The 24,041-nt window shown below is 51.4% G+C and overlaps 7 protein-coding genes across 9 annotated transcripts; 3 read left to right on the top strand and 4 right to left on the bottom strand.

Moving 5' to 3' along the window:
* Nucleotides 1–4,119: 4,119 nt before the first annotated feature.
* Nucleotides 4,120–4,620, bottom strand: J3458_001949 (uncharacterized protein; the record flags this gene model as incomplete). The annotated part of the gene is made up of 1 exon (XM_066117013.1): nucleotides 4,120–4,620. The coding sequence occupies one exon, from the start codon at nucleotides 4,618–4,620 to the stop codon at nucleotides 4,120–4,122; it is 501 nt and encodes a 166-aa protein (XP_065978901.1).
* Nucleotides 4,621–5,574: 954 nt separating this feature from the next.
* J3458_001948 (uncharacterized protein) lies at nucleotides 5,575–5,907 on the top strand (the record flags this gene model as incomplete). The annotated part of the gene is made up of 1 exon (XM_066117012.1): nucleotides 5,575–5,907. One exon carries the CDS (start codon nucleotides 5,575–5,577, stop codon nucleotides 5,905–5,907), a length of 333 nt encoding a protein of 110 aa, XP_065978900.1.
* A 1,927-nt stretch (nucleotides 5,908–7,834) lies between these two features.
* J3458_001947 (uncharacterized protein) lies at nucleotides 7,835–9,064 on the top strand (the record flags this gene model as incomplete). The annotated part of the gene is made up of 1 exon (XM_007816582.2): nucleotides 7,835–9,064. The coding sequence occupies one exon, from the start codon at nucleotides 7,835–7,837 to the stop codon at nucleotides 9,062–9,064; it is 1,230 nt and encodes a 409-aa protein (XP_007814773.2).
* A 689-nt stretch (nucleotides 9,065–9,753) lies between these two features.
* On the bottom strand, nucleotides 9,754–10,062 carry J3458_001946 (uncharacterized protein; the record flags this gene model as incomplete). The annotated part of the gene is made up of 1 exon (XM_066117011.1): nucleotides 9,754–10,062. One exon carries the CDS (start codon nucleotides 10,060–10,062, stop codon nucleotides 9,754–9,756), a length of 309 nt encoding a protein of 102 aa, XP_065978899.1.
* An 8,133-nt stretch (nucleotides 10,063–18,195) lies between these two features.
* TIM21_1 (mitochondrial import inner membrane translocase subunit tim21) lies at nucleotides 18,196–19,081 on the bottom strand (the record flags this gene model as incomplete). The annotated part of the gene is made up of 4 exons (XM_007816581.2): nucleotides 18,196–18,381; nucleotides 18,444–18,498; nucleotides 18,556–18,740; nucleotides 18,809–19,081. 4 exons carry the CDS (start codon nucleotides 19,079–19,081, stop codon nucleotides 18,196–18,198), a joined length of 699 nt encoding a protein of 232 aa, XP_007814772.2.
* A 291-nt stretch (nucleotides 19,082–19,372) lies between these two features.
* Nucleotides 19,373–21,560, top strand: GLO3_1 (ADP-ribosylation factor GTPase activating protein, ER-Golgi transport). Of its 3 annotated transcripts, XM_066117010.1 has the most exons (5): nucleotides 19,373–19,596; nucleotides 19,655–19,790; nucleotides 19,845–20,028; nucleotides 20,094–20,806; nucleotides 20,863–21,560. In XM_066117010.1, exons 1-5 carry the CDS (start codon nucleotides 19,525–19,527, stop codon nucleotides 21,198–21,200), a joined length of 1,443 nt encoding a protein of 480 aa, XP_065978898.1. In that variant the 5' UTR covers nucleotides 19,373–19,524; the 3' UTR covers nucleotides 21,201–21,560. The 3 variants fall into 3 exon arrangements, with proteins under 3 accessions (XP_065978898.1, XP_065978896.1, XP_065978897.1); XM_066117008.1 differs by having other exon boundaries at nucleotides 19,845–20,806; XM_066117009.1 differs by having other exon boundaries at nucleotides 19,655–20,028.
* Nucleotides 21,561–21,566: 6 nt separating this feature from the next.
* On the bottom strand, nucleotides 21,567–23,960 carry J3458_001943 (uncharacterized protein). The gene is made up of 3 exons (XM_066117007.1): nucleotides 23,061–23,960; nucleotides 22,689–22,950; nucleotides 21,567–22,533 (listed from the first exon to the last, which is right to left on the bottom strand). The coding sequence occupies exons 1-3, from the start codon at nucleotides 23,071–23,073 to the stop codon at nucleotides 21,672–21,674; spliced, it is 1,137 nt and encodes a 378-aa protein (XP_065978895.1). The 5' UTR covers nucleotides 23,074–23,960; the 3' UTR covers nucleotides 21,567–21,671.
* Between the last annotated feature and the right edge of the window lie 81 nt (nucleotides 23,961–24,041).

Raw genomic sequence — 24,041 nt, 5'->3', positions numbered from 1 at the left:
ATGAGTCAAGCTAATTTGGCCATTTCCGTCTCTTGATAACTACATAACATCTATATGTAGGTCCACTAAGTGGTACTACAAAAGACAAATTGCTATCGTAGCATCTGGGCTATCCATTTCGGATACCGCCACTTTACTAGTTACCTAGGCGTTAGCAAGGCGTGGAATCAAAAATACTTAATCTGAGATATCATCACAAACGGAAAGATGGGATTCTCCCCATCTCCCCGCACGCCCCCCCAGAGTCTGGGCCATCCTTGTACGACGTTGAGATCATTGCTTGGCACGTCTTGACAACAATCATGTCGAAACTTGTTCCAAAAAAAAAGTGCTCGAGTCACTAGCCTCGGCGCTTTTGGGCCAAACCATGTTTTGGGATGGCTTCGGTGCCAGTCAGAACTAGTCCCATGGCCGGAACGGTTGTTGGCCCTTTGGTGACTGGTGGGCTTCAATTCGGAATTGCAGTGTCTATTCCGCCCTCAAACTCAGACGCCAGGCAACACCTATTAGCACCTATCAGTGTCGTCCAACGTCATTTTTTAATGGTCGGTATGTTTCCAGCAAACAGCCTATATTGAGTTGAGTCTCGATAAACGACATGGAGCTAGATCCGGGGCAGGCGAGCAAAGTATAGCCGAGCGTCCGGGGTAATAATCAGCTACCGGAACCTAGAGGGACTGTGCCCACAACTTGAGAGATAAGACATCGGGTTACGGAGAACATGGAGCAAATGATGCCTCGGTATGGGAGACCTAGAGCGTCTATTCCTGCAGCTCGGGCGTTGGAAGCCAGTCGGGTTTTGAGCGAAAACTCTACAATGACTCGGTGCTATTGTCTCGTTAGGACTTGCAACGTCGCGGACCGGAATTTCGAATAATGCTCGTACCTGAGCGCATCATGTCGAGAGTCGTGGGATCCCTCCACAATTCTCAAACCCAGCAAAGGGCACTTTGTAACAAGTTGCACTGCCACTGCAATCAAAGCGACGGCACTGTTGATGCCTTTGATTCTATTTACACAAAACAGAGTTTCTCGTCATGTCGATAAATTAAAGGTCCAAGCTCCAAGATTGGCCATGGGCCTATGGCAAATGCCCTCCGGCTATTGACCTTCATCCGGCGATCTGAGCGGACCCGTTGAATCTGCGGACTGGGCAAAATATTCGTTGAAAGCTGGTTTTTGTTTGTTTGTTTATGCTCCAGATGTTTCCGTAGAGATGATTCAAAAACGCAACAGCCATCCATCCATCAAATTCGGGGAGAATGGTGGTAAGGCAGCGATCTATCTATGGTATGACCGCGCAGTCAATGTGCATACACTACCAGTTGACGCTTGTGTTGCGAAGGAAGATGCCGCATTTGGCACAATGGATTGATGAATGAGTACACCTGAACCCCCAACGAAACATGGTATTTTCAGTAGCAGGCAAGCAGGGCTCGTCGAGGCTCTCTCCCTCTCCTTCTCTCTCCTCCTTCTTTCTCCCCTCCTTCTTTCAAGCCCAGTTTTATTAGATGGTACCTGCAGGGACAGGTGCATCTATCCGCAAGGGTGTGCGGCCCCAGGGTCAATTGCTCGGGGCGCTCATCCATTTTACTCGGGGCGCTCAATACCCCACCACGCCCCAATTTTGGTCTAGCGGCCCCGATTCCAGACCCCACAGTACATTTTCAGTTCAAATGCATGGCAGTAAATGCCCCCAATCATGATAAGGTGCTTGTGTAATTTACATGATTTTTTTAAGCCGTTGTATACTTTTAGACTAGACTTTTTCTTTGTAGTATTAAAGAAGAAAAAACACTATTACCCGCTAAAAAATTCATACGATTATAGCTTTATTAAAAAATCCGTTAATTTTTAATAGAGCTTTTTAGTGTTAAGTAAAGCTGCCATACATTTATACTAAGAATGTATTACGGGGTCTGGTAGCGGGGTTGACCGCAGAAAAATTGGGGCGTGAGCGCCCCGAGTAAAATGGATGAGCGCCCCGAGCAATTGACGCCCCAGGGCCTGGAGACGCCGCGAAAAAGATGCAAGCCAGGCTCACCAAAAAAAGGGAAGTACGTACAGAGTGATAGATAGACCCTCATCTGTCCGGGTTCTCATCTATCGTCGAGGCCGCAAATCACTAGTGGCCGTCAAGGTTGCCACTAGATACGGAAAGTCGGGCAAAATAATTTAGCCATGGGGAGGGAGGGAGATCTGCTATCAATCGCGTGGCTTGAACTGAGAACGGGGCACCGCATCATCAGCGACCTGGGGGAAGGGGCGGGTGGTACCGGCATGATCTTTCTGGTGCCAAAATGAGACATGGACAGCCTGTTCATGAACCCGTGATTACGGTCGCACATTAGCTAAGCTCCGCAAAATCCTGCCAAATCAATTTTTACTACTTAAAATTTACTTTAAAAAATATAAGATAATTTTAAATAATTCTCTTAAAATCATATAATATATAATTTTTATTATAAAATTTTATAATTATTTTATTTTAATTTTTTAAAATATTTTTACTATTAAAAATTACATATTAGGGTTAGGGTTATATTAGGGTTATTTTTAAAAAAAAACTTTAAAAATAAAAAAAATAATAAAAAATAAAATAAATTATTAGACTTATAAATATATTTAAAAATATTAAAACTTAATTTCTTATGATTTTTATAAGATTTATTTTAATAAAAAGAGTAATAACCCTAAAGTGTAAAAATGAATTTGGCGGGATTTTGCGGAGTTAATCTAATGTGCGACCGTACGTGATGGTTGAATGGGAGTCTAAACTTGAATGACACTGAAATCCTCAGTGGACTGGTCCAAGAAAAGGACGAGGTTGAGCGGAGACGGCGATGCCGAGGCGTGATCTCGGTTATTGATTGGGCGGCAACATGACGCAACGGGATGCAACAGGACGCAAGATTGAGCAGGAAAGACCAATCTGGAGGAAGTCACGACCGGCCGGACTCGGGTCGGACATCGACCGCCGAGCGGAGCCCCGCGCTGTCACCATTGGGCCCTACCATGAGGTGAGCTTCGAGGTGAGAGAGAGCACAAGGGCACGTGGGGTGTTTGCAAGGTGACCTGGGCTCTGCGAAAAGTGACCGTCACAATCTGCCTGGTCAGCGAGTCCTGGAGTACTAGTAATTGCGTTATTATCATCACTAACTAGTCAGTCCCTTTACACGTGAGAGAGGCTAAAAATGAAGCTATTGTGGAGAAAGATATCGTGGCCCCTCGTGCCCAAAAGAAGGTTACAATAATAGTCCCGAACAAATATCCCGTGCATCTCTAACGTAAATGGGCAGTGAATGCGAGGGCTTCCTTTGGTCGCTACGAGGGAGCGGCTTTCAATATCTTTTTGGTGCTAGTAGGTAGGCACGCCATACTGAGCCACAATTCGTCAAGCAACACTATTGTGCCTTGGCCCATGGTGCACGCCATAAAGCCACCGACCGTTGTCGTAACTATACGTAAGTTGTAACATGTTCAGTCTGGGCTAGCGATATCGCCATTCCAAGGTGTCTGGGGGAAGCATTGTCCGCATTTGGAAGCCGGCCTGTGAGGCTTGCAGCCAAACCAGTTACATGCCGTCTCAGAGTTGGTGGAAGTAATAAGTCTCTGGTCGAACTGTGATATGATCAAGTTCTACTAAAAAACTATACAAAGACGGGTTCAACAAGAACTGTGATTCGGCAAACTGTACTCCGTAGTGACAGTGACAGGCCCTGAGGCGACTTGGGGGAGGAAGTTAGACTGGTCCCGGGGACACAGAAGACGAAACTTGTTGATGCGCATTGCGCGATGATTGCGCGATTGAGTGTGTCCATGGGATCCATGGGGGCCCATGGGGGTTTGCCATTGACTATCACGTTGCCAGCCTCGTCAACTGATACGCAAAGAGCGGTCGCCAGCCAATTGACCGGTCCACTCCCTACCCGGCCGTGTCAAGGAGATCTCAAGATCAAAGCCCCCCGGGATTGCCAAATGGAGCTAGGGTGGAAAACGATTCAATATCACAGCAGACAACCCCATGCCCTGCGGACTAGTGTCTCGAAAAAGGGCATTTTTTGATGACACATGTAATGATGTGCTCGTCGCATGCTATTGTGCGGCCCCCAAAAGAGGTTATTCAGCTTGTCCAAAAAGCCGCCCAACAAAAGCTTCTAATGAACTTGAGAGGTGTGGTGTGCTCACGGGCGTAGGTTTGCTATTTGATGGATGAGACGACCAATCCAAATGCTGTTTGTTGGTTGACCTTAACCAGGGTCTGCTCCCCAAGCAGCGCAGATTACGACAACTATATCCGAATGTGCGGTAAACCTGGGGGAATGGAACGCCCTGGGGTGACGATGAGACAAAGTGCGTGCCCAAGCCCTCACGTACGGGGCAGCGAGATATCAAGAGTCGGGGCTTCAACTTGACACTAGATGATGTGCTGGCGTGGTAGCCTTTTGGCCCTTGTCCAAGGCCCTCGGCCTCAAGGGTGAGGCTGATAAGCGCCATGACTCCGCGTGCAAGGCGAACTATCAAGATATGGCTCTTGGTAGCCTGACACCTCAAGAGCCCATGGGGCATGATTTGGCCACAATGTGAACCAGAGCGCGTGGCTGCCGCCGACTCAGACATTGTCTGTCAAGTCATTCGGGAAGTACTAGGAACAGAAGAAAAGGGGGAAAAGAAGAAAAAAAGTAAGGAATAAAACCAGGGAATAGCCGATAGACTGGGGGAGCAAACAACCGGGGAAGCATCCCATGGGGGCGACAATCCGAGACCTGATGAACGCCAGCCCTGTTGTGCCTGTTTACAGTTGGGAGCGTGCACCTGGTCCCTGCTCACATTGCATGGTGCACTGGTTTCTTTGTCCTTTGTCTTTTTTTTTTTTTTTTTTTTTTTTTTTTTTTTTTTTTTTTTTAAAAAAAAAAAACCCCACGAGGCTTTTCAGGAATCTTGCAGCCCGTGCTCATGCTAACACCCGGGTATTTGGTACGGGATAGCCAACGCTTTGTTCCGCGGCCTTGGCAAGTCTTGGATTGCGCAACCAGAGTAGAATTGAACTCATTGAGGATCGATCCCTTCTCACGACGAGCTGGCAAGCCTTAGCGAAAAGCCCAACACACTCCCTTCGGTGCGACAAGAGATGCTGGACGGCAACACATGCGAGGCCCAACTGTCGGGTAAAGCCACTCGTAAAGCCAACAAGTTGCACGGATTGGCTAGAAATGGTATGCCACTCTGGGCTGCTTTGAATTCAGATACGTCTCCGTTTAGCCCGCCAATCATGTTCCATTTCGACGCGAGCGCAATATCAAGTTCGAACCATAGAGTCAATCCATCAGCAACAAACCCCGTGGTGGATCGTAGACGGCATGTGCAGTAAGTGTATAGACTCCGTAGGCGGACTGGGGTAATATGGCGCAAGGGAATCGAAGCCAAAGTGGCGCTTTGAAGTCACACCTTGGGGGAGAGTGTCTGGGGAAGCATTCCTACGTACGATGATTCTCCATGGCCGCCGGCTCAACCCACAAGAGTCGTCGCGTGGATGGAGACGTCGCATAATCAGGCCGGGGTTCATGAAGCAGGATGTTGTTACCGAAGATTGCGCGACTGGCTGTGCTCCGTACTGTTCTGGAATATGGTTCCGGCCATTTCTGGCCCCCAGACTCGCATTACGGAGTACATTTTGGTCTATTCATACCTGGTAACACATTCATGCAGAGAGAGAGAGAGAGAGAGAGAGAGAGAGAGAGAGGGAGGGAGAGAGAGAGTGGCCTTTATCGAACCACTTATCAGCACCACCAAGTCTGGGGCATGCATGAGGTCGGTGGCATGCTTACATACCTACAGCGCTCCATTCCAAAGGGATCACTTGTTCGTTTAGTTGGTCATTGCGACGTGCGACATGACATGACATGATATGAGCATGACCATTGTGTGCAAACAGGAGTAGTAGCAAGTTTGGAAGAGAGGTGCTCCGCCGCACGTAGTCATGACCCGTCGTCCAGGGCGAGGGCGGACTTGGTTGAATCACATCGCGCCAGGTTGACTAGCCTAATCTCCCGGAGCGTTGGGAACTTGGGTGGTATCACAGTATTATCGTCCATCCAAGACTCGAGCCTTAAGGGCGCTTTGGGCGGCACGGCTGCCGACGGCGAGTCTTGCCCACCGACGGACACCGGGATCGATGCTCACGGAGAACGGACTGGGACAGGTATGCTAACGACAAGTCAGTTACAAAGTTGCCCTGGCTCGTCAATGCCATCATTACCACACACTGCCAAAGAACGACGTACTCGTGAGATGAGAACCAATCAGTCGGGCAAAGTTCGACACGACGGATGCTGCGCCCCGCCATGGCTCATCGTTGGCGTACCTGTGGAGAGGCAGAAAAGGTGATAAAAAAAAGAACTCACCTGAATGCCCACTCAGTCACCACCAGTGGCCGTTCCACATGTGCACACCAACGGCCCTTCACAAACTCGCTCGCCTTCGACCCTCTTTGCATTTAGCCCCCCCAGGCCTTTGATGCTTTCACCTTGGGGCATTATTACTCCTTGCGCAAACTTCAGATACCGGAAGAAAAAGGGGGGGGGGGGGGTGTGGCCAGATGCAACGCGCGCCCATTAATCCATGGGTGTGTCTGCATACCAGTCCCCCAGTCGCCGCCCCAGCCGGCCCCAGCCAAGCCACCGACTCTCCAAGGCAGCCAAGGACGGCGAGAAATCTGCACAGGTACCTTCGATGCCTCAGTACTTCCATCACCCGCCCGTCCATCGCTCGGTGGCTCCAGTCCCGCAGGAGGGGTGGCCCTTGACCCAAGGCGGCGTGTACCAAGGCACCCGTGTGCTGGGGTTGTTTCAAAGGTCAACAGGTCTGCCCGCTGCCCAGCGGCCGCTCTCAGCGAAACACCGAACCTGGAAGCATCAATCCCGAGAGCGTGCGTGGGCAGGTACAAGGTCTAGAGAGGCCGACAAGTACCAGTTGACCACCGGGGCATTTGACCTCTAGATGTCCCACCCCAGCGTCGCCTTGTGAGGCCCCGAGGCGTCCCCGGGTGTGCCCCAGGTGTCCCCAGGAAGCTTGAATGGCCCCCCGCCCGCTGCAACCTGCTTCCTGCTCTAGTACCAGAACTTGACCTGCTCGCTTGCCTTTGCCTCAACTGCTACCTGCCCACCAGATATCGTTGAAATGCCTGGCGCCTCCCCAACAGCGCCTCCAGTACTGACAGCACTGGACACCGAGACGGACGGCCGGACATGGCGGGGAGTACCACGCTGCACGCTATACTGACTGGTCCCTATGTCGGGTTTCTGGCCGGCACCTTCAGTGCCTCACACCCCCCAAGTGCTCCGATGTCCCAAGTGGCGCCTCTGTTTTACCGCCCTGTGCAGCTGCCCCAGAGCGCACTCCCGCTGCCGTGTACGTGCTGCGACTCTGAGCCTGTGAATTTTATGCTCCCCCAGACAGGCCAAGTACTTGTGCGCTTGAACGGAGTACGGAGTACACCCTCCACACTTCACACTCCACGCCTGTGTGGTTCCGGCCAAACCCGCCCTATTAAAACCGTTCGCTCCCCTCGTCCCCCTCCTCCGAAAAAAAGATTTCCCCGTTTCTTCCCACTCCAGCCAAATTCGACTTTGCCCTGCACAACCAGCTTTTCTTCCTTCTTTTCCGTCTTTCGGTATTGTCGACTTGAACCCTGCTCACGGTTCAGGTTCAGTTCCAGACTCACGACACAAAACGCTCTTTTACAACCAGATACAGCAACTTGGACCAATTTGTATCGGAACGTCGCTGCCGTTGAGACCAACACTGCTCCCCTCCTGATACTGCACTGGATCACATGCAACGGTCACAGTCTGCAGTTGACTTCACCAACTTGCTGAATCCTGCAGCCCAGGCTGACCACAACAACTCGAGATCCCGACAGGCTGACGCCGCAATGGCAAGCGCATCAGTCACCGTCATCAAGCCCAACGGGCCTCTGCCCGGCGCCCAGGCCTCGGAGACGACCAACGAGCTTCCTCGTCCGTACAAGTGCCCTCTCTGTGACAAGGCTTTCCATCGTCTCGAACACCAGACAAGACACATTCGCACTCACACAGGAGAGAAACCTCACGCTTGCCAGTTCCCCGGCTGCAGCAAGAAGTTCTCCCGCTCCGATGAGTTGACTCGTCACTCGCGAATTCACAACAACCCCAACTCGCGCCGTGGGAACAAGGGCCAGCATCACCACCAGCACCACCACCATCATCAGGGCCTGCCTCCTCATATGCACCATGAGGGCATGATGGCGCCTCCTCCGGCACCCAAGACGATTCGCTCTGCTCCTACCTCGACCCTTGGCTCTCCCAACGTCTCACCTCCTCACTCCTTCGCCTCATTTGCCCAGCATCCTCATCCACCACCTATGCACCCTTACAACCGTGGCGGTGATATTTCAATGCTGGCCAAGGCTGCAACTCAGGTGGAGCGTGAGACTCTGGCCGCGCCTCCCAGTCACAGCGCTCGGCACTATTATGGCCACGGCATGCACAGCTCTCGGGGCCACCCTAACGGCTTATCGTCGTACCACATGGCGAGGTCTCACTCGAACGAAGACCATGACGACCACTACAACGGCATGCGCCACGCCAAGCGTTCAAGGCCAAACTCTCCCAACTCAACGGCCCCTTCGTCTCCAACTTTCTCGCATGATTCACTTTCACCTACTCCGGATCACACCCCGATTGCAACTCCTGCTCACTCGCCTCGTCTCCGACCCTTCTCGGGCTACGAGTTGCCAAGTATCCGCAACTTGTCGCTTCAGCACAACACGACACCGGCTTTGGCACCCATGGAGCCGCACTTGGATGCCCCGCAATTCCCTCCCCAGTTGAATGCTCCCCGGAGCAATGGAATGTCCCTGACGGATATTATCAGTCGCCCTGATGGCGCGCAGCGAAAACTCCCTGTTCCCCAGGTTCCCAAGGTCGCTGTTCAGGACTTGCTGTCAGACAGCGGATACAGCAACAGTGGCAGAAGCTCGGCCGCCGGTAGCCTTGCTGGCGGCGACCTGATGGACCGGGTTTGAGATGTACCAAGCTACCGTAACTTGCACGACATGATGACTTTTGGGTTATAGAGGTATAGAAAGAGTAGGCGTTTACGGTTTTACATTTGCGATGGTCACTATCCCATACGCAACCCTGAGAAGCAATTATTATTTTTTTCTTGTTTTTGTTTTTGTTTTGGAGGCAGCAACTTCAAAGGACGGACGGAATGACTATAGACATCACCACTTATCCCCCGGAGGACTCACATTCTTCAAGTTGATATTTAAACAAAATAATTGGATTGTCAATGGATTTTTTTCGCCACTCCTGGGGAACACTGAGCGGAGAGACAAATGCCCAGTGGGAAGGAATCGGATATGTGCACAGCATACAGAACTATATTGACACTTTTGACCAACTCCCCGTATCGGTTTCGTTTCAGGCATTGTCTTTTACTACTACTATTATTTATTATTTTCATTGTGACCACTTTTCTCAATTCTTTAGGCGTTTGGTAGGCCCAAGAAGATCTCGATGTGACATGTCGGACGCAGGAAATAGACGAATGGGATGGCGCCAGGGGGCACGTATGTATGCGTCAGCCAGTCTAATTCATAGAATTTCAATGTTAGTAGTACCCTCTTTTATTTTCAGCCGTGAACAAAAGCTCTGCTGCTCTCTTTGCCTTCCCTTTCAATCAATGCTTTATGCACACGGACACTCGAAACTAGGCATCAGCCACATGGAGTATGGACAAGATTCGACCAAGTCCACCGCCTCCATTGAAAGCTCTTTGTATTAGCATGCCGACAAACATTCCCTGGCAGATCCTATGGTCTGTATGCATCAAAGCCAGCTGCATCTCCAGATGAAGTTTTGTTTCTTGGCCAGTGAGTCCGGGGTCTGTTTCTTTCTTCTGGCCCATCTCCGCCTCCCCTTCTTTGTATCCGACTTCTTTTAGAGCAACCAAAACCACACGCACGCGATGCGGCTCTAGCAAGCTGAAGATGGTTATCTCTAGACGACAAAACGACATGCCCTCGCTTCCTTGGCCAGTATGAACTTCACATCCACCCTGCAAACTCTCAACCCTGGAGGCTAGTCTGCCCTTAGCCCCAATGTGGCCCTAACGGGATTCCTATCTGCGAAGCTTACGGTGGTGGCATTTAACCAGATCCTCTCTGCTTATAGTGTCAATATTAGAGTAATGTCAACAACGCACTGCCAAGAGGGGCTTCAGTAAGCACGTTTCATAGCGTGCGGTTTGACGCGGGTGACTATTGCACGAAGCCTTAACGAACGAGGCGCAGTGATGAAGCCAGCTAGCTAATCAAGCCAAGTATTGCGTGGCATGGCTTGGCTTATAAGAAGGCCAAGTCGTCAGGTCTACCATTGGTGAGCACGTCAGCGAGAAGGATGGATTCCAGCAAGAGGAGAGTCAAGTCAAAAAGCAGAGTGCGGCTGGGCCTTTGATTGACAAGCCATGCCACCCTCGCGTAGTTTTGCGAGAGAGAGGTTGCCGGATGCCACCGTCCAATGGCGGGCATCCGGAAACTTGTCCGCCTCGACTGCCCGTTCTCGGTACCTGATTCTGGCTATCCGAAACCCAAAGCAAACTCGCAGCAGGGACAACTGATTGTCTTGCCTCGATGGTGACTAGGCGCTCCCAAACAAACCTCGCTCCGAGACAGGTCTCTTCACCGCTCGTCGAAGTGAGCAAATAGGGACCGGCAGGACACAAGAGGGTGTGTGTGGAAGGCCATGCCGCACCTACATATGCGTGGGTGAACGAGGCAAAATCTCTTTGGCCAAGTTTATTCTGCGTCAGCCCAGGAGACATCGTAGGCAAAAGGCAGCAGCGGCCAGCCAGTGGACTGGCTTCCAGATGTCACGGATCGAGAGCTTACCAGAGCGCCACCATATCCGGCAGCCAATATGTTAGCATGAACCCAGGTCGGCCACTTGGCCAAGCGACATTATGGATAGGGGGGTTCCGAGGAAAGGCACAGAAAGCTTTTTGCGAACATTGAAGCATCAATGCAAGCAAGAAGCAAGTGCTCTCAGTGCAAGTGACCGACTTTGGCTCTCGACAATCAACTGTCGACCCGTGGGGAAATCCGGCCTGGGAAGGTGGGGGCTGCACTTTTCTGCATGGGGGGTACAGATTAACCGCTGCATAAATCTTTGGCGCCAGATCCGTGTGTGTCGCAGCGGAATGCAGAGGACATTGGGAAGCACAAGGCGGAAAGCGGAGGGTTTAAAGAAGAAAATTTTTTTTGTCCAACTCTTTTGGCGTGCCGACAAAGTTCAAAGCTTCAATCCGCTTGCAACAGGGTTTCCATACAGGACGTCTGGCCCCCGGGAGGGGTATCACGGCCTTGTCAATTGTTGCTGGTATTGTTGACTTTGTATCTCTCCTTGTCGGTGGCTTGACTGTGGAGTTTGTATTTGCTTGCATCTCGGTGGCGCTCGGTTACTGGAGCATATGTGTGTACCTGTACCAAGTGGCGTGGTCAACTGGTGCGGTGATGCTCAGGTACTGCGCACTTGGAAGCAGGAGGGACATGGTGGGTTCGCAAGCCACGGAGGAATAGGAGGAAATTTTTTGAATGCATTTTTTTCTACTTTTATAGTAAAAATATTAATGAGAATTTTTTTTTTTAAAAAAAGGAAGAAGACGACACAGAGAGTGAGTCGGCTTCATTGCGCAGGTAAAGGTGAAGGGTTTGATGGGTTTGGCGTCGCCGATTTCAGGGCGTGCGTGCACTGGCCTTGATGTCTGGTGGCACTTGGGCCATGTCGCTTCCGGTTCCGGGGTTTGCGGCACCTGGCAGATGGCAGATGGCAGCTGGCGAAGTGCAGCGCGCCCCCGTGCCGTGTTTCTGTGCCACAAAAGCATTGACATCATTTGCCCTGTTTGGAACCGGCAAATCTTGCGGGGGTGGAGTTATCTGAGCTGTCTGGACCGACATCTGGAGCCCCCTGCCTAACATCTAGATGCTCCCAGACATTCATTATACACAGAACTTGGCTTTTTGGGTAAGGGCCTTTGGGTTTCGGGGCCACGGTGTGGTCGTCGTTGCGTTGTGTGACGCGGTTGCTGGCCGCATGCAACAGGCTATGTGCGAAACGAAAAAACTGACGCCTTTTCTTTGTTATGTTTCTCTTTCTGCTCACCAAATATTTTATGCACACAGGACGCTCGTACAGTGCCACCGTCAGTCACCACCTGGCAGGTAGAGGTACCTGGCGTTGACGTCTGTATTGTATTACCAGACTCCTCATCGTTGATGGACTTCTGTCACGATTCGACGCCATCTGCGGCGACCGTTGGCACGGCTCAAATTGCATAGGCTCCCAAGCAGAGCAAGTCAAAATACTTTCCGACATAGACAAGGCGAGAACGTGCCGCTGGCCCGCTGTGAACAAGGCACCCCAGGACTGCCATTCGCTGCTCCGCACATTCCGAGCAGACTACTCACTTACTCCGTACGTGCGAGATAGCAGCACAGCAGATTCCTCCTGTTGCTGTTGCAGGCTAATACGGGGACTGGGCACGTTCGCTTATCCAAACATAGAAGCTTGAGCCGGCCCATGTGCAGACGTACGACCTGGAGGAATTTGTGCCGTCATCCCCAACTGGGAGTGCCTTGGCGAAGCCGTTGGAAGCCGGTCCGGCTTGAAGCATCGTACGAACGTTTGTCACGGATACCCTCCGCGAAGCTTGACCTTCCTTAGTTGATGTTGAACAAGACGCCGTCCACGCCTAGAATGCACTGCGAGGGCCTCAACGTCGTTTCTATGCCGTGTACAGTGGCGGAGTTGCCTCTCAACAATGCCGCATGACACAAAGGCAAACTCGTTGTCGCCTTTTTTTTTTTTGCCGGGTGGTATTTTCAAATGCAGTGTAGGAGCAAACACTACGCAGAGGAATGGAGTTTATAAATACGTCTGTTGCCAAGAAACATTGCGTTTGATCCCGCTGCACAAATAGGTGGCTCGACGCCGCCAGGTGGTGGTTGATGTTGAGGAGTTGGGGGATGGATACTTGTTTTCCGTAGGGAGACACACGCGGTAATACAACTTCGTATTACGTGCATACTGGTTCGGACCTCCGTTGACCTAGGTCCTTTTTTTTTTTTTTTAAATTCCTTTGGGCACAAGCTGCTTTCAATACATGCTCAAAGTGTACAAACGGAGATGTGGTGAGGAATAACAAGCCGCCGTAGCAAATTTGCAGAGACAAGGAAGGAGCGCTGCATCGCCCCTGCATACCTCCATAACCGAAAGCTTTCAACGCCAACCACCGCAAACACGGCAACCCAAGCAGCCATTATCAAACGTCGTTGACATGATCAACACGGATGATGACCTCAGCGTGATTCAACTATTTCCCATCATGCCATTCCGCGGGCACCGAAGCTGCAGCACCCAACACTCGCACTCACAGACAAAGAAGGGCCAGTATGCAACCAGCCATCTGGCATGTGAAGTTATTGCTCTGACAAACGTTTGAGTTAGATGATGAAGCAAGCGCACAGTCACAGCCTAAAACACCGATCGGAATCATGGAGTCCAAGTTACAGAATACAGTTGGCACAGCCTCCTCTCAAGGCAAACGGACCCAGTCCGGGCAATTTATACCAGTCTGCTCGAGAACACTTGTACTACTAGCTCGATTTCGACCGGTTAGCCAGCCCCAACGACAGCTTGGCGAACAACGACCAACAAAGTCAGCGCACGCAATACGACGCATACAACTACCTCAGCGGCCATCAAGGTCGTCCGCATCCCCTCTTCAGGCCGAAAGGTCGGTGGCGCGACTCGCTGAAGGATATCGTTTTGGTGGCTATAGGCGTAGTGGCCTTGCTACGTTGCACCTGCCAAGGTCAGAAACCAGAGGGGGAAAAGGCTTCAGCCAAACCAACGAAAAAGCCAATTTGTACCTGGGTGTCGATCTATCAGGCACAGCCAACCAGGCCTCACCGTGGGGCAGATTCTCGGCGACTGTCGGTGTTGGGCTCGGCAGTGAGCCGGGGTGCACCTTGTCAAGCCCTCCAGGCGCGGGTCCCTGAAAGGCAAATTTTGCTCTCGCCTTTTCCCCACGCCAACCTCACTGTTGAGAACTGGGGCACGAGGCTAGCTGAGTCGTGGACCTTGGCTTTCTCGAGATTGTTATGTAATTGGTGCGGATTGAAGTTACTAATGACTTATGCTAGACTGCGTTGAGTCATTCTCTCTCGGTGAAGCCCAACGAGGCGATTCATGATATTTCACCGCAAAGTTCGGCTCCCGAATACGGAATCCAGAGGCTTTTTTTTCTTCTTTATTTTCTTCGATTCTTTCTTCATTCTTCCGGGGGGGCTTTTTGTGCGAAGACGAAATGGCACCACCAGCTTGCATCCACGCCCCCCCGGCGAAGAATCGAACCAGAAGCCTTGGCTAAGTGGAGCCACGACCTGCAGTTTCCCGCATCATCTAGCTGGCCTGGTCTCTGATGTTTAAACGGCAGAAGAGTCTTGACAGCGGAGATCCGTCTAGTCAATGGACGCCAAAAGCAGTAGGTGGAAAGACTCGAATCCCGAGCACGAGGCAAATGTCTACCTCTACGGACCATGACCTGCCATTCCTCCAGGGTGCTCGGCGGTAGCGGATGGGCCGGATACCACCTGCTGAACGCACATATGGTCCTTCTGCAATTCTGATCGACGGACTAAGTCATGCAATCGTGGCCTTTTGCTGAAACATCGATCTGACGACGATGAGGGGCGTTGGCACTGCTTGGGGTATAGAGTGGTCTGGTTAATCCGCGATCGAACTACAAGATCTAAATACGATCATCCTGTCGGCATCGGGCCATATATTTGCTGTGACATGGGGCTGGACAGTCTTGGGACCTGCCTTAGACAGCTACACGCCTGCGAAAGAAGCGGGCATGTACATGGTAGAGAGGCAATTTTGTTCAACGACTTGCTGTTCACGGAAGCCTAGAATGTTTCAGTGGACGCGGGTCCGGAACGAAAGAGTAAAAGAAGTGAGCGACAAAGGAGAAGGACCTGTCGAACGGATGAAATTTTCAGCACACGCTAATAGTTCGAGACGGCCTGATCCAGAACTCGAAGCAGGATTTACCCTGGTTTGTTTACAGTAGTCGTCTTATACCAGCTGCTCACTCATCCGGATTTCCACCTTGGACGGAACGACTCTGGGAGCATGCAGCAGACACGGAGAACCTCTTCAACGTGCCGATCCGGTCAAGCTTTTGGAGACGGTTACATTGCAGCGTTAGGTGATCCCCAAGTATTCAACACCATCTTCACGTTCCGGCCGTCCGCCCGCCTCGGCGCCCTGCTTGGTACGGCACAGAATTGTGACAAGGAGGAGAACATGGTCCGTCCGCCTTCCAGGACAACCCCCAATGCAGCCGGGCTGCTGCAACGAAACGTTCTCCAACTTTGAATTCCTGCGAGCGTGCATCATGGGGATACACAACACGCTAATTGTGGTAACTTGCACCGCAGGAACGCAATATCAATGGCTTTGTATGCTCCAGGATACAATCGAGTGAGCGATTTAGATACTCAGTGCATGCAAGACATAGCTTTTGTGAGACGCTATGCTCTCAAGTACAACGGCTCGCGGTGCAAACTTATTAGAGTCGATGACTCTGAACCCCTGAATTGAACGTCGCATCACCCATGTTGATCAGCTGCGTCCTTTATTATAAGCTTGTTGAACTGCAACATGTGAGGTGGTTTGGTCCATGGAACGTATCAAGAGCCATGATATCAACTATAGGTTGCGGTGAGCTTGGATGAATGACGACGTTGGATGAATATGTCGAACTTGTAGTTAGCACAGCATCATCACAAGCAAGTCGTCGGACGAACCCCGAGATCTAGACGAAGTTGGCCAGCTTATGCAATCATCCCTCCAAACCAGTAAAACCGAAGCCAAACCCGCGTCAATCCATACGATATTGCTAAAGGATTGAAAAAGCAACACTCCAATTACCTCTTCCGGACGAACATCCCCTCCAGGTCTTCGCAATACATCTGCCGATTCTCACCAGGCTGCCATGGGAAACACCTTCCAAGACAGTTCGAGCATAAAACACTAACGTAGTCGCGGGGACCTTTTGTTTCCAATACCAGAACCACTTTCCCTAAATCGTAAACCTGGGGCCTTGTTTTGTACGGAATTTGTATAAACTGATCATGACCAGTGTGAAAGGTATATGCTGGATAAAAGGCCTCTCCGGAGATTTTAATGTCCGTTGAATCCGGTGTGCTTGACTGATGTGACCCTGTGCCGTGGACGGCAGTGCTGAGGCTTGGGCTTCGTGCCCTTGTGCCGGGCATGTATGTATGGTATTTGAGATGTTGGTGCGAGGGTGGGCTTAGGGTACTTTGGGGGGTCGGGGGATGAAGTATCCGGTTTTGGATCGGGGATCGCTGAATGGACTTTTGGATGTGCTGGTGTTGAGCGTAAAGGAAGAAGCCGACGTCTTGTGCTGGGAGTATGCAATAGTATTCCCTTTCTTAAGAAGTGCCGGACATGTGGTGGAGGACTGGTTTGACAGAGAATGGCATGGTATACTTCTGTCATGGAGCAGGAGCATGTGTATTGGTTTGAGTCTGTGTCTTCGTGCCTGTTTTCTGGCTGGGAAGACTGATTTTGCTCGATGACATCTGCATTCTCTTCTAAGTGGAAATTGCTGGTTCTGCCAAGTGATACTAATATATTCGACTGATCTATCATTGAAGCCAGAATATATTCCAAACAACGGTAGCGATTCTAATTATATGCTTTTTGTCTGGGAGTGCAAGGTGTGCTCTTCTATGTATATAATCTTGATACTACGTGGTTTGTTGTGGTTCTCTGGCTTGGGTATGGCCAGCCACATTGTATCATTGTCACTGGGCCCTACCTGATGTTGTGCTTGCACGATGATTTGGATGGGTCAAAAAACAAGCAAATTCTGAATCTTGACGTAGCCTCAGGGGGGGCGTGACCACCTCAAGACGTTCAAGATGCATCGTGTAGTTTGGAGAAACCATGACAATGACAAGAGTAGTCGAGGGCACAGGAAGATACTAAGCATCGCCCTCTGGATATGGGATCCATGCAATATTTTCCCCAGTCACAGAAGCCCCGACGTGAAATTGCCAGGTTATACACGAGTCTGTAATACGGCTCCACGCTTGGTATTCATACCGAAGCGTAGATATAGTGGCTAAATATCGTGTTAGAAGCCCCAGTCCTGTTGCGTTGGCCTATTTCTGTTCCCCAATCATTATTAGAATCTAGTTAGTTTATACATCCTTAATCCTAGCTGGGCAGTGTTTAGTTTGCTTTCAGTCTGTCACTTTGAACATTACATTTGCGGATGAGTTGGGCCACTCGAACACGTACAATTTGTAGGATGCCCGGTTTTTCAACAACCGTCGTCATAGAATACCAACTATGTTGTGGTTTCGAAGCCGTTTAGCCGCGTACAATAAGTCCATAAAGCCGTAAAGCCGGGAGAGACAATGGTGGATGAATGTATAACCGTATCCATGACAAAATGAGCATGGTCTTCTCCCGCTACATCTCCGCCTGCGCTGCCGAAATTCGGGTTCCCTACTTGCAAGTTTAATCCTTCTTGGGATCCGGCTTATTGACTCGCTGTCTCGCGGAAGGAGTTTCGTCTTCTGCGCGCTTCTAGCCAATGTAAGACGGCACCGGACTTGAAACGAAAATTGAGCGTGATAAACGTTGAGTGAACTGCATGGGTCAATTCTTGAGAGCCGAGTGGGAGGCAGTTGGGGCATCTGCCATTTAATTGTAAGCATGTTCTCTGTACAGAAGAAAAGCGCATCCCTGGAGTGACTCTAGTGAGATAGTGGGTTTTTGGGTAGCCACGGATACTTGCTCCTAAATCCTACTGTCCATCGTTCAGTTCACTTCAGTATCGTGTTCGGAAGTACAGGACCAGTGCGCGCCATGTCTCGTATTCCCAGTGCGATAATGGCGGTCGATTCCATTCATCATCCTATGCCTGACCGTCCAGAGGAACCTTTTACGCGCTATAATATGACCATATGCAAGACAATTAATAATACAAGCAAAGAGTAGCCGGAAATAATAGCCCTCCTCGTCCGAGATCTCTTGCACCTGGTCCAGTTCACCACTTGACTCCAAAGAAGCTGAGCTGTTTCTTTGCTACGCTCGACGTAGAGTCGGCATTTTCGAGGTAAATTCGTTCGTGGCCTTTGACATCAAGGAACAGATATTTGTATTCATAATCGGATTCGCCTCGTCGCCTCACCATGTGTAGCTGCGCTACGCCGTTTTGATTTGGGCCGTCGACCTGTTCCGCACTCGGCATCAGTAAACATGTGACGCTGTTTTTTTGCAGACCATGTTACTTACATGAAAGTGCATCAATAGATGCTCGTTTCCTTGTTGGTCGACACGCTCCGAGGACCTGAAAAGCAGGTCAACATCTTTTCACTTCCGACTATTACCACGACACAGAACCTACGCGACTGGTCTTGCTCTTCTCCACTTGTTCGCAGTCTCTTCCCCGTGTGCAATGATTTTCTTGGCATCCCCGAGCACTTCAATGCATCGTGCATCCTTCTTGATCTTGTCGACGGCCCGGTTGAATTGGCTGATTTTACTGTCCGGTGCAAAGACGTCCGTCCACAGAAAATAGCCGACTGCGCCCTATTTCTTTAGTCAAAATGATGCTCTTCGCTGCAAAGTTGCGCATCGAGAATATCGGCGAAGCTTACGGTAAGCGCCAGACCGACTAGCACGAAGCCAAAGTTAAATGTCTGCTGTGTCGCACGGGCAGTCTTTTCTCCTGCAGAGAGCTCGCTCCAAGGTACATAGCCGTCGTCGTTGAATGGAGTAACGCTGCGGCGTTTGGGGCTCACGTATTCACTCCCTCCGTGGCCGCTCTGAGTTGCATACGATCGATTTCGAAACACGCAGCGCATAGATATCGGGGCAAAGAGACTCATCGTGGGCCGGATGGCTAGCATTGTGGTGGTGCTTGGTTTCATTTTTGAGACTGTGCAGCTTCCATCATACAGGTGATATGCCTGTTAATTCTCATGGAACCGAGTGTTCCTTTGTCGCAAGGCTATTTCGTGTCGTTACCGGCTTCCTAGGATGCTTGATCGAGCCGCCGCCGCGTTCGCTGAACCTTATGAAGTACCTTTTGTGGTTGCTCGTGAGGATCGGTCCCAGGTCGGATGTGGGGTGAATTTCTAACCCAATCAAGATTAGCGCCAGGCATATGCCACTTGACCCGAATGGACCACCGCCCCTCGCATCACGTCCCCTTAAAGACTGAACGATTTGTCCTATTCTCCAACAGCAATCGTGCGCATCGCCTCTATCCCTTCGCAATATTAGCCATCTAAAACGGGTGGCTTTAATCTGGTGAATACGGTAGTCATCAAACGTACGCACTTGCGACTACAACGCGCTCGGCCTGCCTAAAATGAGTGGTCTCGCTACTAAGCAACAGTCGCTCAAGTTATTTGAGAAGCTCAAGTCGAAGCCTGCGAATAAGGTGAATGCCAGTTGCGATACATTGGAGTCGCGCGCGATTACTGACCTCCTCGACTTAGATCTGCTTTGACTGCGGCCAAAAGAATCCGACCTGGACTTCAGTACCCTTCGGTATCTATCTGTGTCTGGACTGCTCGTCCAACCACCGAAACCTCGGCGTTCATATCTCCTTTGTACGATCGACAAACTTGGACCGTATGTATGCCTAGCAACTATTTTTGCGCGAGCTCATTTAACAACTGCGTTCAGAATGGCAATGGGATCAGTTGCGTTTGATGAAGGTGGGCGGCAATGAATCGGCCACCAGATTCTTCCAGCAAAACGGAGGAACTGCAGCATTGAACAGCAAAGACCCCAAGACGAAATACCAGTCCAGTGCGGCCACAAAGTATAAAGATGAGCTTAAGAGACGGGCTGCTCGCGACGCTAAAGAGTTTGTCATGGCCAGGCCCTGCTTTATCGCTGTCTGGGAAAATCGTCCTCACAAATGACTCACAGATACCCCGACGAAGTTGTCATGGCCGACGGCGCCGAAGATGGCTCCTCAACTCCTGCAGGAGAGCCTGACGACGATTTTTTCTCTTCGTGGGATAAGCCCGCCATCAAGCGGCCTACGCCGCCCCTCTCGCGAACAGCGACTCCTCCTGTCGTTGGCCGAACTCCCTCGCCGTTCTTGAACGCTGGCAATGGCAATGGAAAGGACACTTCACGACCAGCGTCATCCCTCGCCAAGTCCGACTCTACAGGTGAATCAAAGCCCGCCGCCAGCCGTATTACTACGTCAGCTGCCCTCCGCAAGACCACGGCAGCAGGCGGTCCCAAGAAGCTCAACGTGCTTGGTGCTAAGAAGACCCAAAAACTTGGCGCGAAAAAAGTCGCCGGTGACTCTATTGACTTTGATGAAGCCGAGAAAAAGGCCAAGGAGGAGGCTGAGAGAATTGCTAAGCTTGGGTACGACCCGGAAGCCGAGGACGAGCCTACTAAAGATGCTCCTGGGGCCGCCACCATTATGGCCCCCACTCCCGTGAGCCCTCCCAGATCCAGCGCCAGCTCTCACACGCGACAAAAGTCAAACGCCGAGGTCGAGAGACTGGGAATGGGTGTTGCACGCCTGGGATTTGGTCAGGTCGGAGGGACAAAATCGACCGCCCAACCAGCAAAGAAGAATGCAGGTGGCTTTGGATCTGTAGGACCTGTTAAGGCTGTCGAAGGCAAGATTCCTAGACTAATTGGCTTTTTTCGAACCACTTCTCTAACACTGCTACAGATGACTCGAACAACTACGCACGAAACAAGTTCGGCTCCCAGAAGGGCATTTCGTCCGATGAGTACTTCGGTAAGGGATCGTTCGATCCCAATGCCCAGGCAGAAGCCAAGTCTCGTCTACAAGGATTCGAAGGCGCATCTGCCATCTCCTCCAACGCCTACTTTGGACGACCCGAGGAAGATGTCGAGGAAGAGTACGGCGATTTGGAATCAGCCGCCAAAGACTTTGTTCGCAAATTCGGCATTACCGCTAGTGACGACCTGGAAAATCTTACAAACGTCCTTGGCGAGGGAGCTACCCGCCTGCAGGGCGCTATTCGCAACTACCTCGGTAGTTGAGAGGACTCCGACCCCCTCGGGCGATAGTGGTGAACACGACAACGCATCTCATGTTATAGAGATGGTCCTTCAGGCGAGCTTGGTCTGAGCAGAGGGCCAAGAAGCCAGTGGAGTGGTTTTTTATTTTAACGCGACAAGGCAGGGCAGGGATGTATCTAAAAAGATCGACATCAATGGAATGATGATGCAACATGGGCAAATGGCCGTCGCAATCTGCTAATAATGGCGTACATGTGAAGTTGAACTGGCTGTAGTTGGTCGGCATGAAAAATAGACGTTTTTTTCTGTATTCCTCCAACATGACGATGTAGTACAAGTTTTTAGTAGATCCGGAAGATATCACTTGTGAATGAGGACCCGGAACGTCATACTTTGCTATTTTTAACTTGAATTTTGAGATTACATGCGTATCAAAATGCTGTATATACTCTACATGATCGTGACAAAGGGAACCATATAAACATTCTTCTTTTACAGCTTAGCAATCATCTGGTTACCCTTCTTGATCCAGGCAACAGCATCGTTGACAAACTCATCAACAACAGCCTTGGCGGACTTCTGCTCGTTGACAACTGCGGCACACTTGCCCATCAGGTAAGGGCGGAACTGCTCAAGAGGGTCATCACCCTCATCATCGTCCTCTGCCTCAGAGGCCGCATTGCTGCTGTAGGCCTCGACACCGCTATGCTCTTTGGCCTCGCCACTCATGAATCGCTCCAGATCCACCTCATAAGGGATGGTGCCCTTGGCGGTCAGCTCCTTCATCTCCTGGATTCTGTTGGTCTCCCAGTCGTTGATGTATGGGTTGTTGCGAACACGCATGGGGCGACCAGTGAAGATAATGGTACGGACATTATCGTCGTGACCGGCAGTGCGGACGGCATCCTTGTGAGCCTTGGGAGCACCAGCCTCATCAGTGAGGATGAAGCGGGTTCCAACCCAGACACCGCTGGCACCCATCATGAGAGCAGAGGCGAGGAGCTGGCCGTTGTGAATACCACCAGCGGCAACAACCTGCACGGGGCCTCCGGAGACGGGGGACTTGTGGCCCTTAACGGCCTCGACGACTGCGGGAATCAGAACGGTGGTGGGGATATCACCGGTGTGACCACCACCCTCTCCACCCTGGGCGCAGATGATGTCGACGCCGAGATCAAGGCACTTCTTGACGTGCTTGACGTGGCCGATCATGTTCATGTACAAGACACCGGCCTTCTGCAGCTTCTGGACGACATGCTTGGGGGGGACACCGACGGCAGAGACGAACAGCTTGGCGCCGGACTCGATGACGATGTCGACGAGCTCATCGAGCTTGCCCTTGGTGTAATCGTAGCTGTGAGTCGCGGGGAAGAGTGACCTATTAGCCTTTCTCCTTCTCTCGACGTTGTCACAAATGGCCCGACGGTCGGCGCACTTGAAGCATGTGATTCTGCACCACAGGAGGACCCAGCCAAAGCGTGGGGCTGGTCAAGACTCAGGACTACTTACTTGGTCTTGCGGGCATTGCCACCGACTTGGGGAAGAAGCAAATCGACGCCAAAGGGGGCATTCTTGTCGGTCAGGTACTCCTTGAGTTCAGAGATTTGCTCGCGAAGCATGTCGGGGGTGTAACCGACACCGCCAATGACGCCCAAACCACCGGCGTTGGTAACGGCAGCAGCCAGCTTAGGACCGGCAGCAACATTCATACCAGCGAGCAGGATGGGGTGCTGGATCTTGAAGAGATCCGTGATAGGGGTGCGAATCTGCTCTGTACGCCGCAAACGCCATGGTCAGTACTCAAATTGTGACAGGCAAGAGAGCGAGCAATGCGTCGTGACGGTGGCGAGAGAGTGTTGCAGGGGGGGCAGTAATACTTACGAGGAGAAGCCATCTTGTCTGATGTTGTGTCTAGAGATGCTGAGAAGAAGAAGAATGTTCAACGACAAGAAAGGGGTATCAATGGTTATGCAAGAAGTAGGAAAGAATCCACGAGCACAGAAAAGATGGAGAGTAGTAGATAGAAATAGTCGGTCCGCTCACATGAGAACTCGAGCCATGCGACAATGGCCAAAGTGGTTCAGGAAGCGTTTTGGGTGGAAGAACAGCCAAACTGGCCAATGATTCGCCAGGCGCAGCTGAGTTGTGCCGAGGCTCGTGAAAGGTCCGTCTGGCGCTAGTGTCGTCTTGGGTCTAGCGCCGTATGTGTCAAGGGGAGACTCTGGGGAAAGAAGCCGAGGAAGCAGAGAGGCGATGGGAATGATGAGTCGGGCGTCGCGGGGCAAGCAGACAGTCCGTCGGAGGGGACGCCAGGACGCGGAGAGAGTGGATTGCTTTGGGGGTAGAAAGTCTTTGTTGATTCTCGATTACCTGTCTACCTAGTAGATAATCAAGCCGTTGAGCAATCCGTATGTCTCCCTACCGTGCAGACTGCGCGGGCAAGTGGCGAGGGAGAGGCAGTACTGAGTCGACATGTTAACTACGTGCCGCTGGTGGTTTACCAGTATGCTTTCCCGGATTTGCGACTTAGGATTAGTTCCCCCCGTCATACATGCTGCCAGCTGCCATGCACGTATTGTCTGTCCATGGTCTCGGCACCAGCATCAGGCTCGGTCGACTTCAGTCTCTGCCGGGCCGAATCCCCTCATATCTCTGCCGAAATGCATGCCATAGCCGGTTGCCAGTCGGAGCACTCATGTGCCATGGCAGGGGCTCCGACCGGCCGTCAACCCGTGGCGGCACGACGTGACATTCGGAACTGGGCCACGTTGAAGATCGGACGCCAGCGCGTGCCAAAACAAAGTCGCCCAGATGCGGACACGCACGGAAGCCGGCGATTCCTTTCTGCCGCGACGCCGCGCC

The sequence above is a fragment of the Metarhizium acridum genome (genome assembly GCF_019434415.1).
Source record: "Metarhizium acridum strain ARSEF 324 chromosome Unknown scaffold_1, whole genome shotgun sequence".
Lineage (NCBI taxonomy): Eukaryota > Fungi > Ascomycota > Sordariomycetes > Hypocreales > Clavicipitaceae > Metarhizium > Metarhizium acridum.
This window is presented reverse-complemented; position numbering and strand designations above follow the sequence as displayed.

Bases quoted from the DNA above. Each gene is read 5' to 3' on its own strand.
- GLO3_1 (XM_066117010.1), top strand. From the start codon at position 19,525: ATGAGTGGTCTCGCTACTAAGCAACAGTCGCTCAAGTTATTTGAGAAG. The intron at 19,791-19,844 runs GTATGTATGCCT...AACTGCGTTCAG, and splicing joins ACGATCGACAAACTTGGACC to AATGGCAATGGGATCAGTTG. The intron at 20,807-20,862 runs GCAAGATTCCTA...ACACTGCTACAG, and splicing joins ACCTGTTAAGGCTGTCGAAG to ATGACTCGAACAACTACGCA.
- J3458_001943 (XM_066117007.1), bottom strand. The intron at 22,534-22,688 runs GTAAGTAGTCCT...CGCGACTCACAG, and splicing joins GGCAATGCCCGCAAGACCAA to CTACGATTACACCAAGGGCA.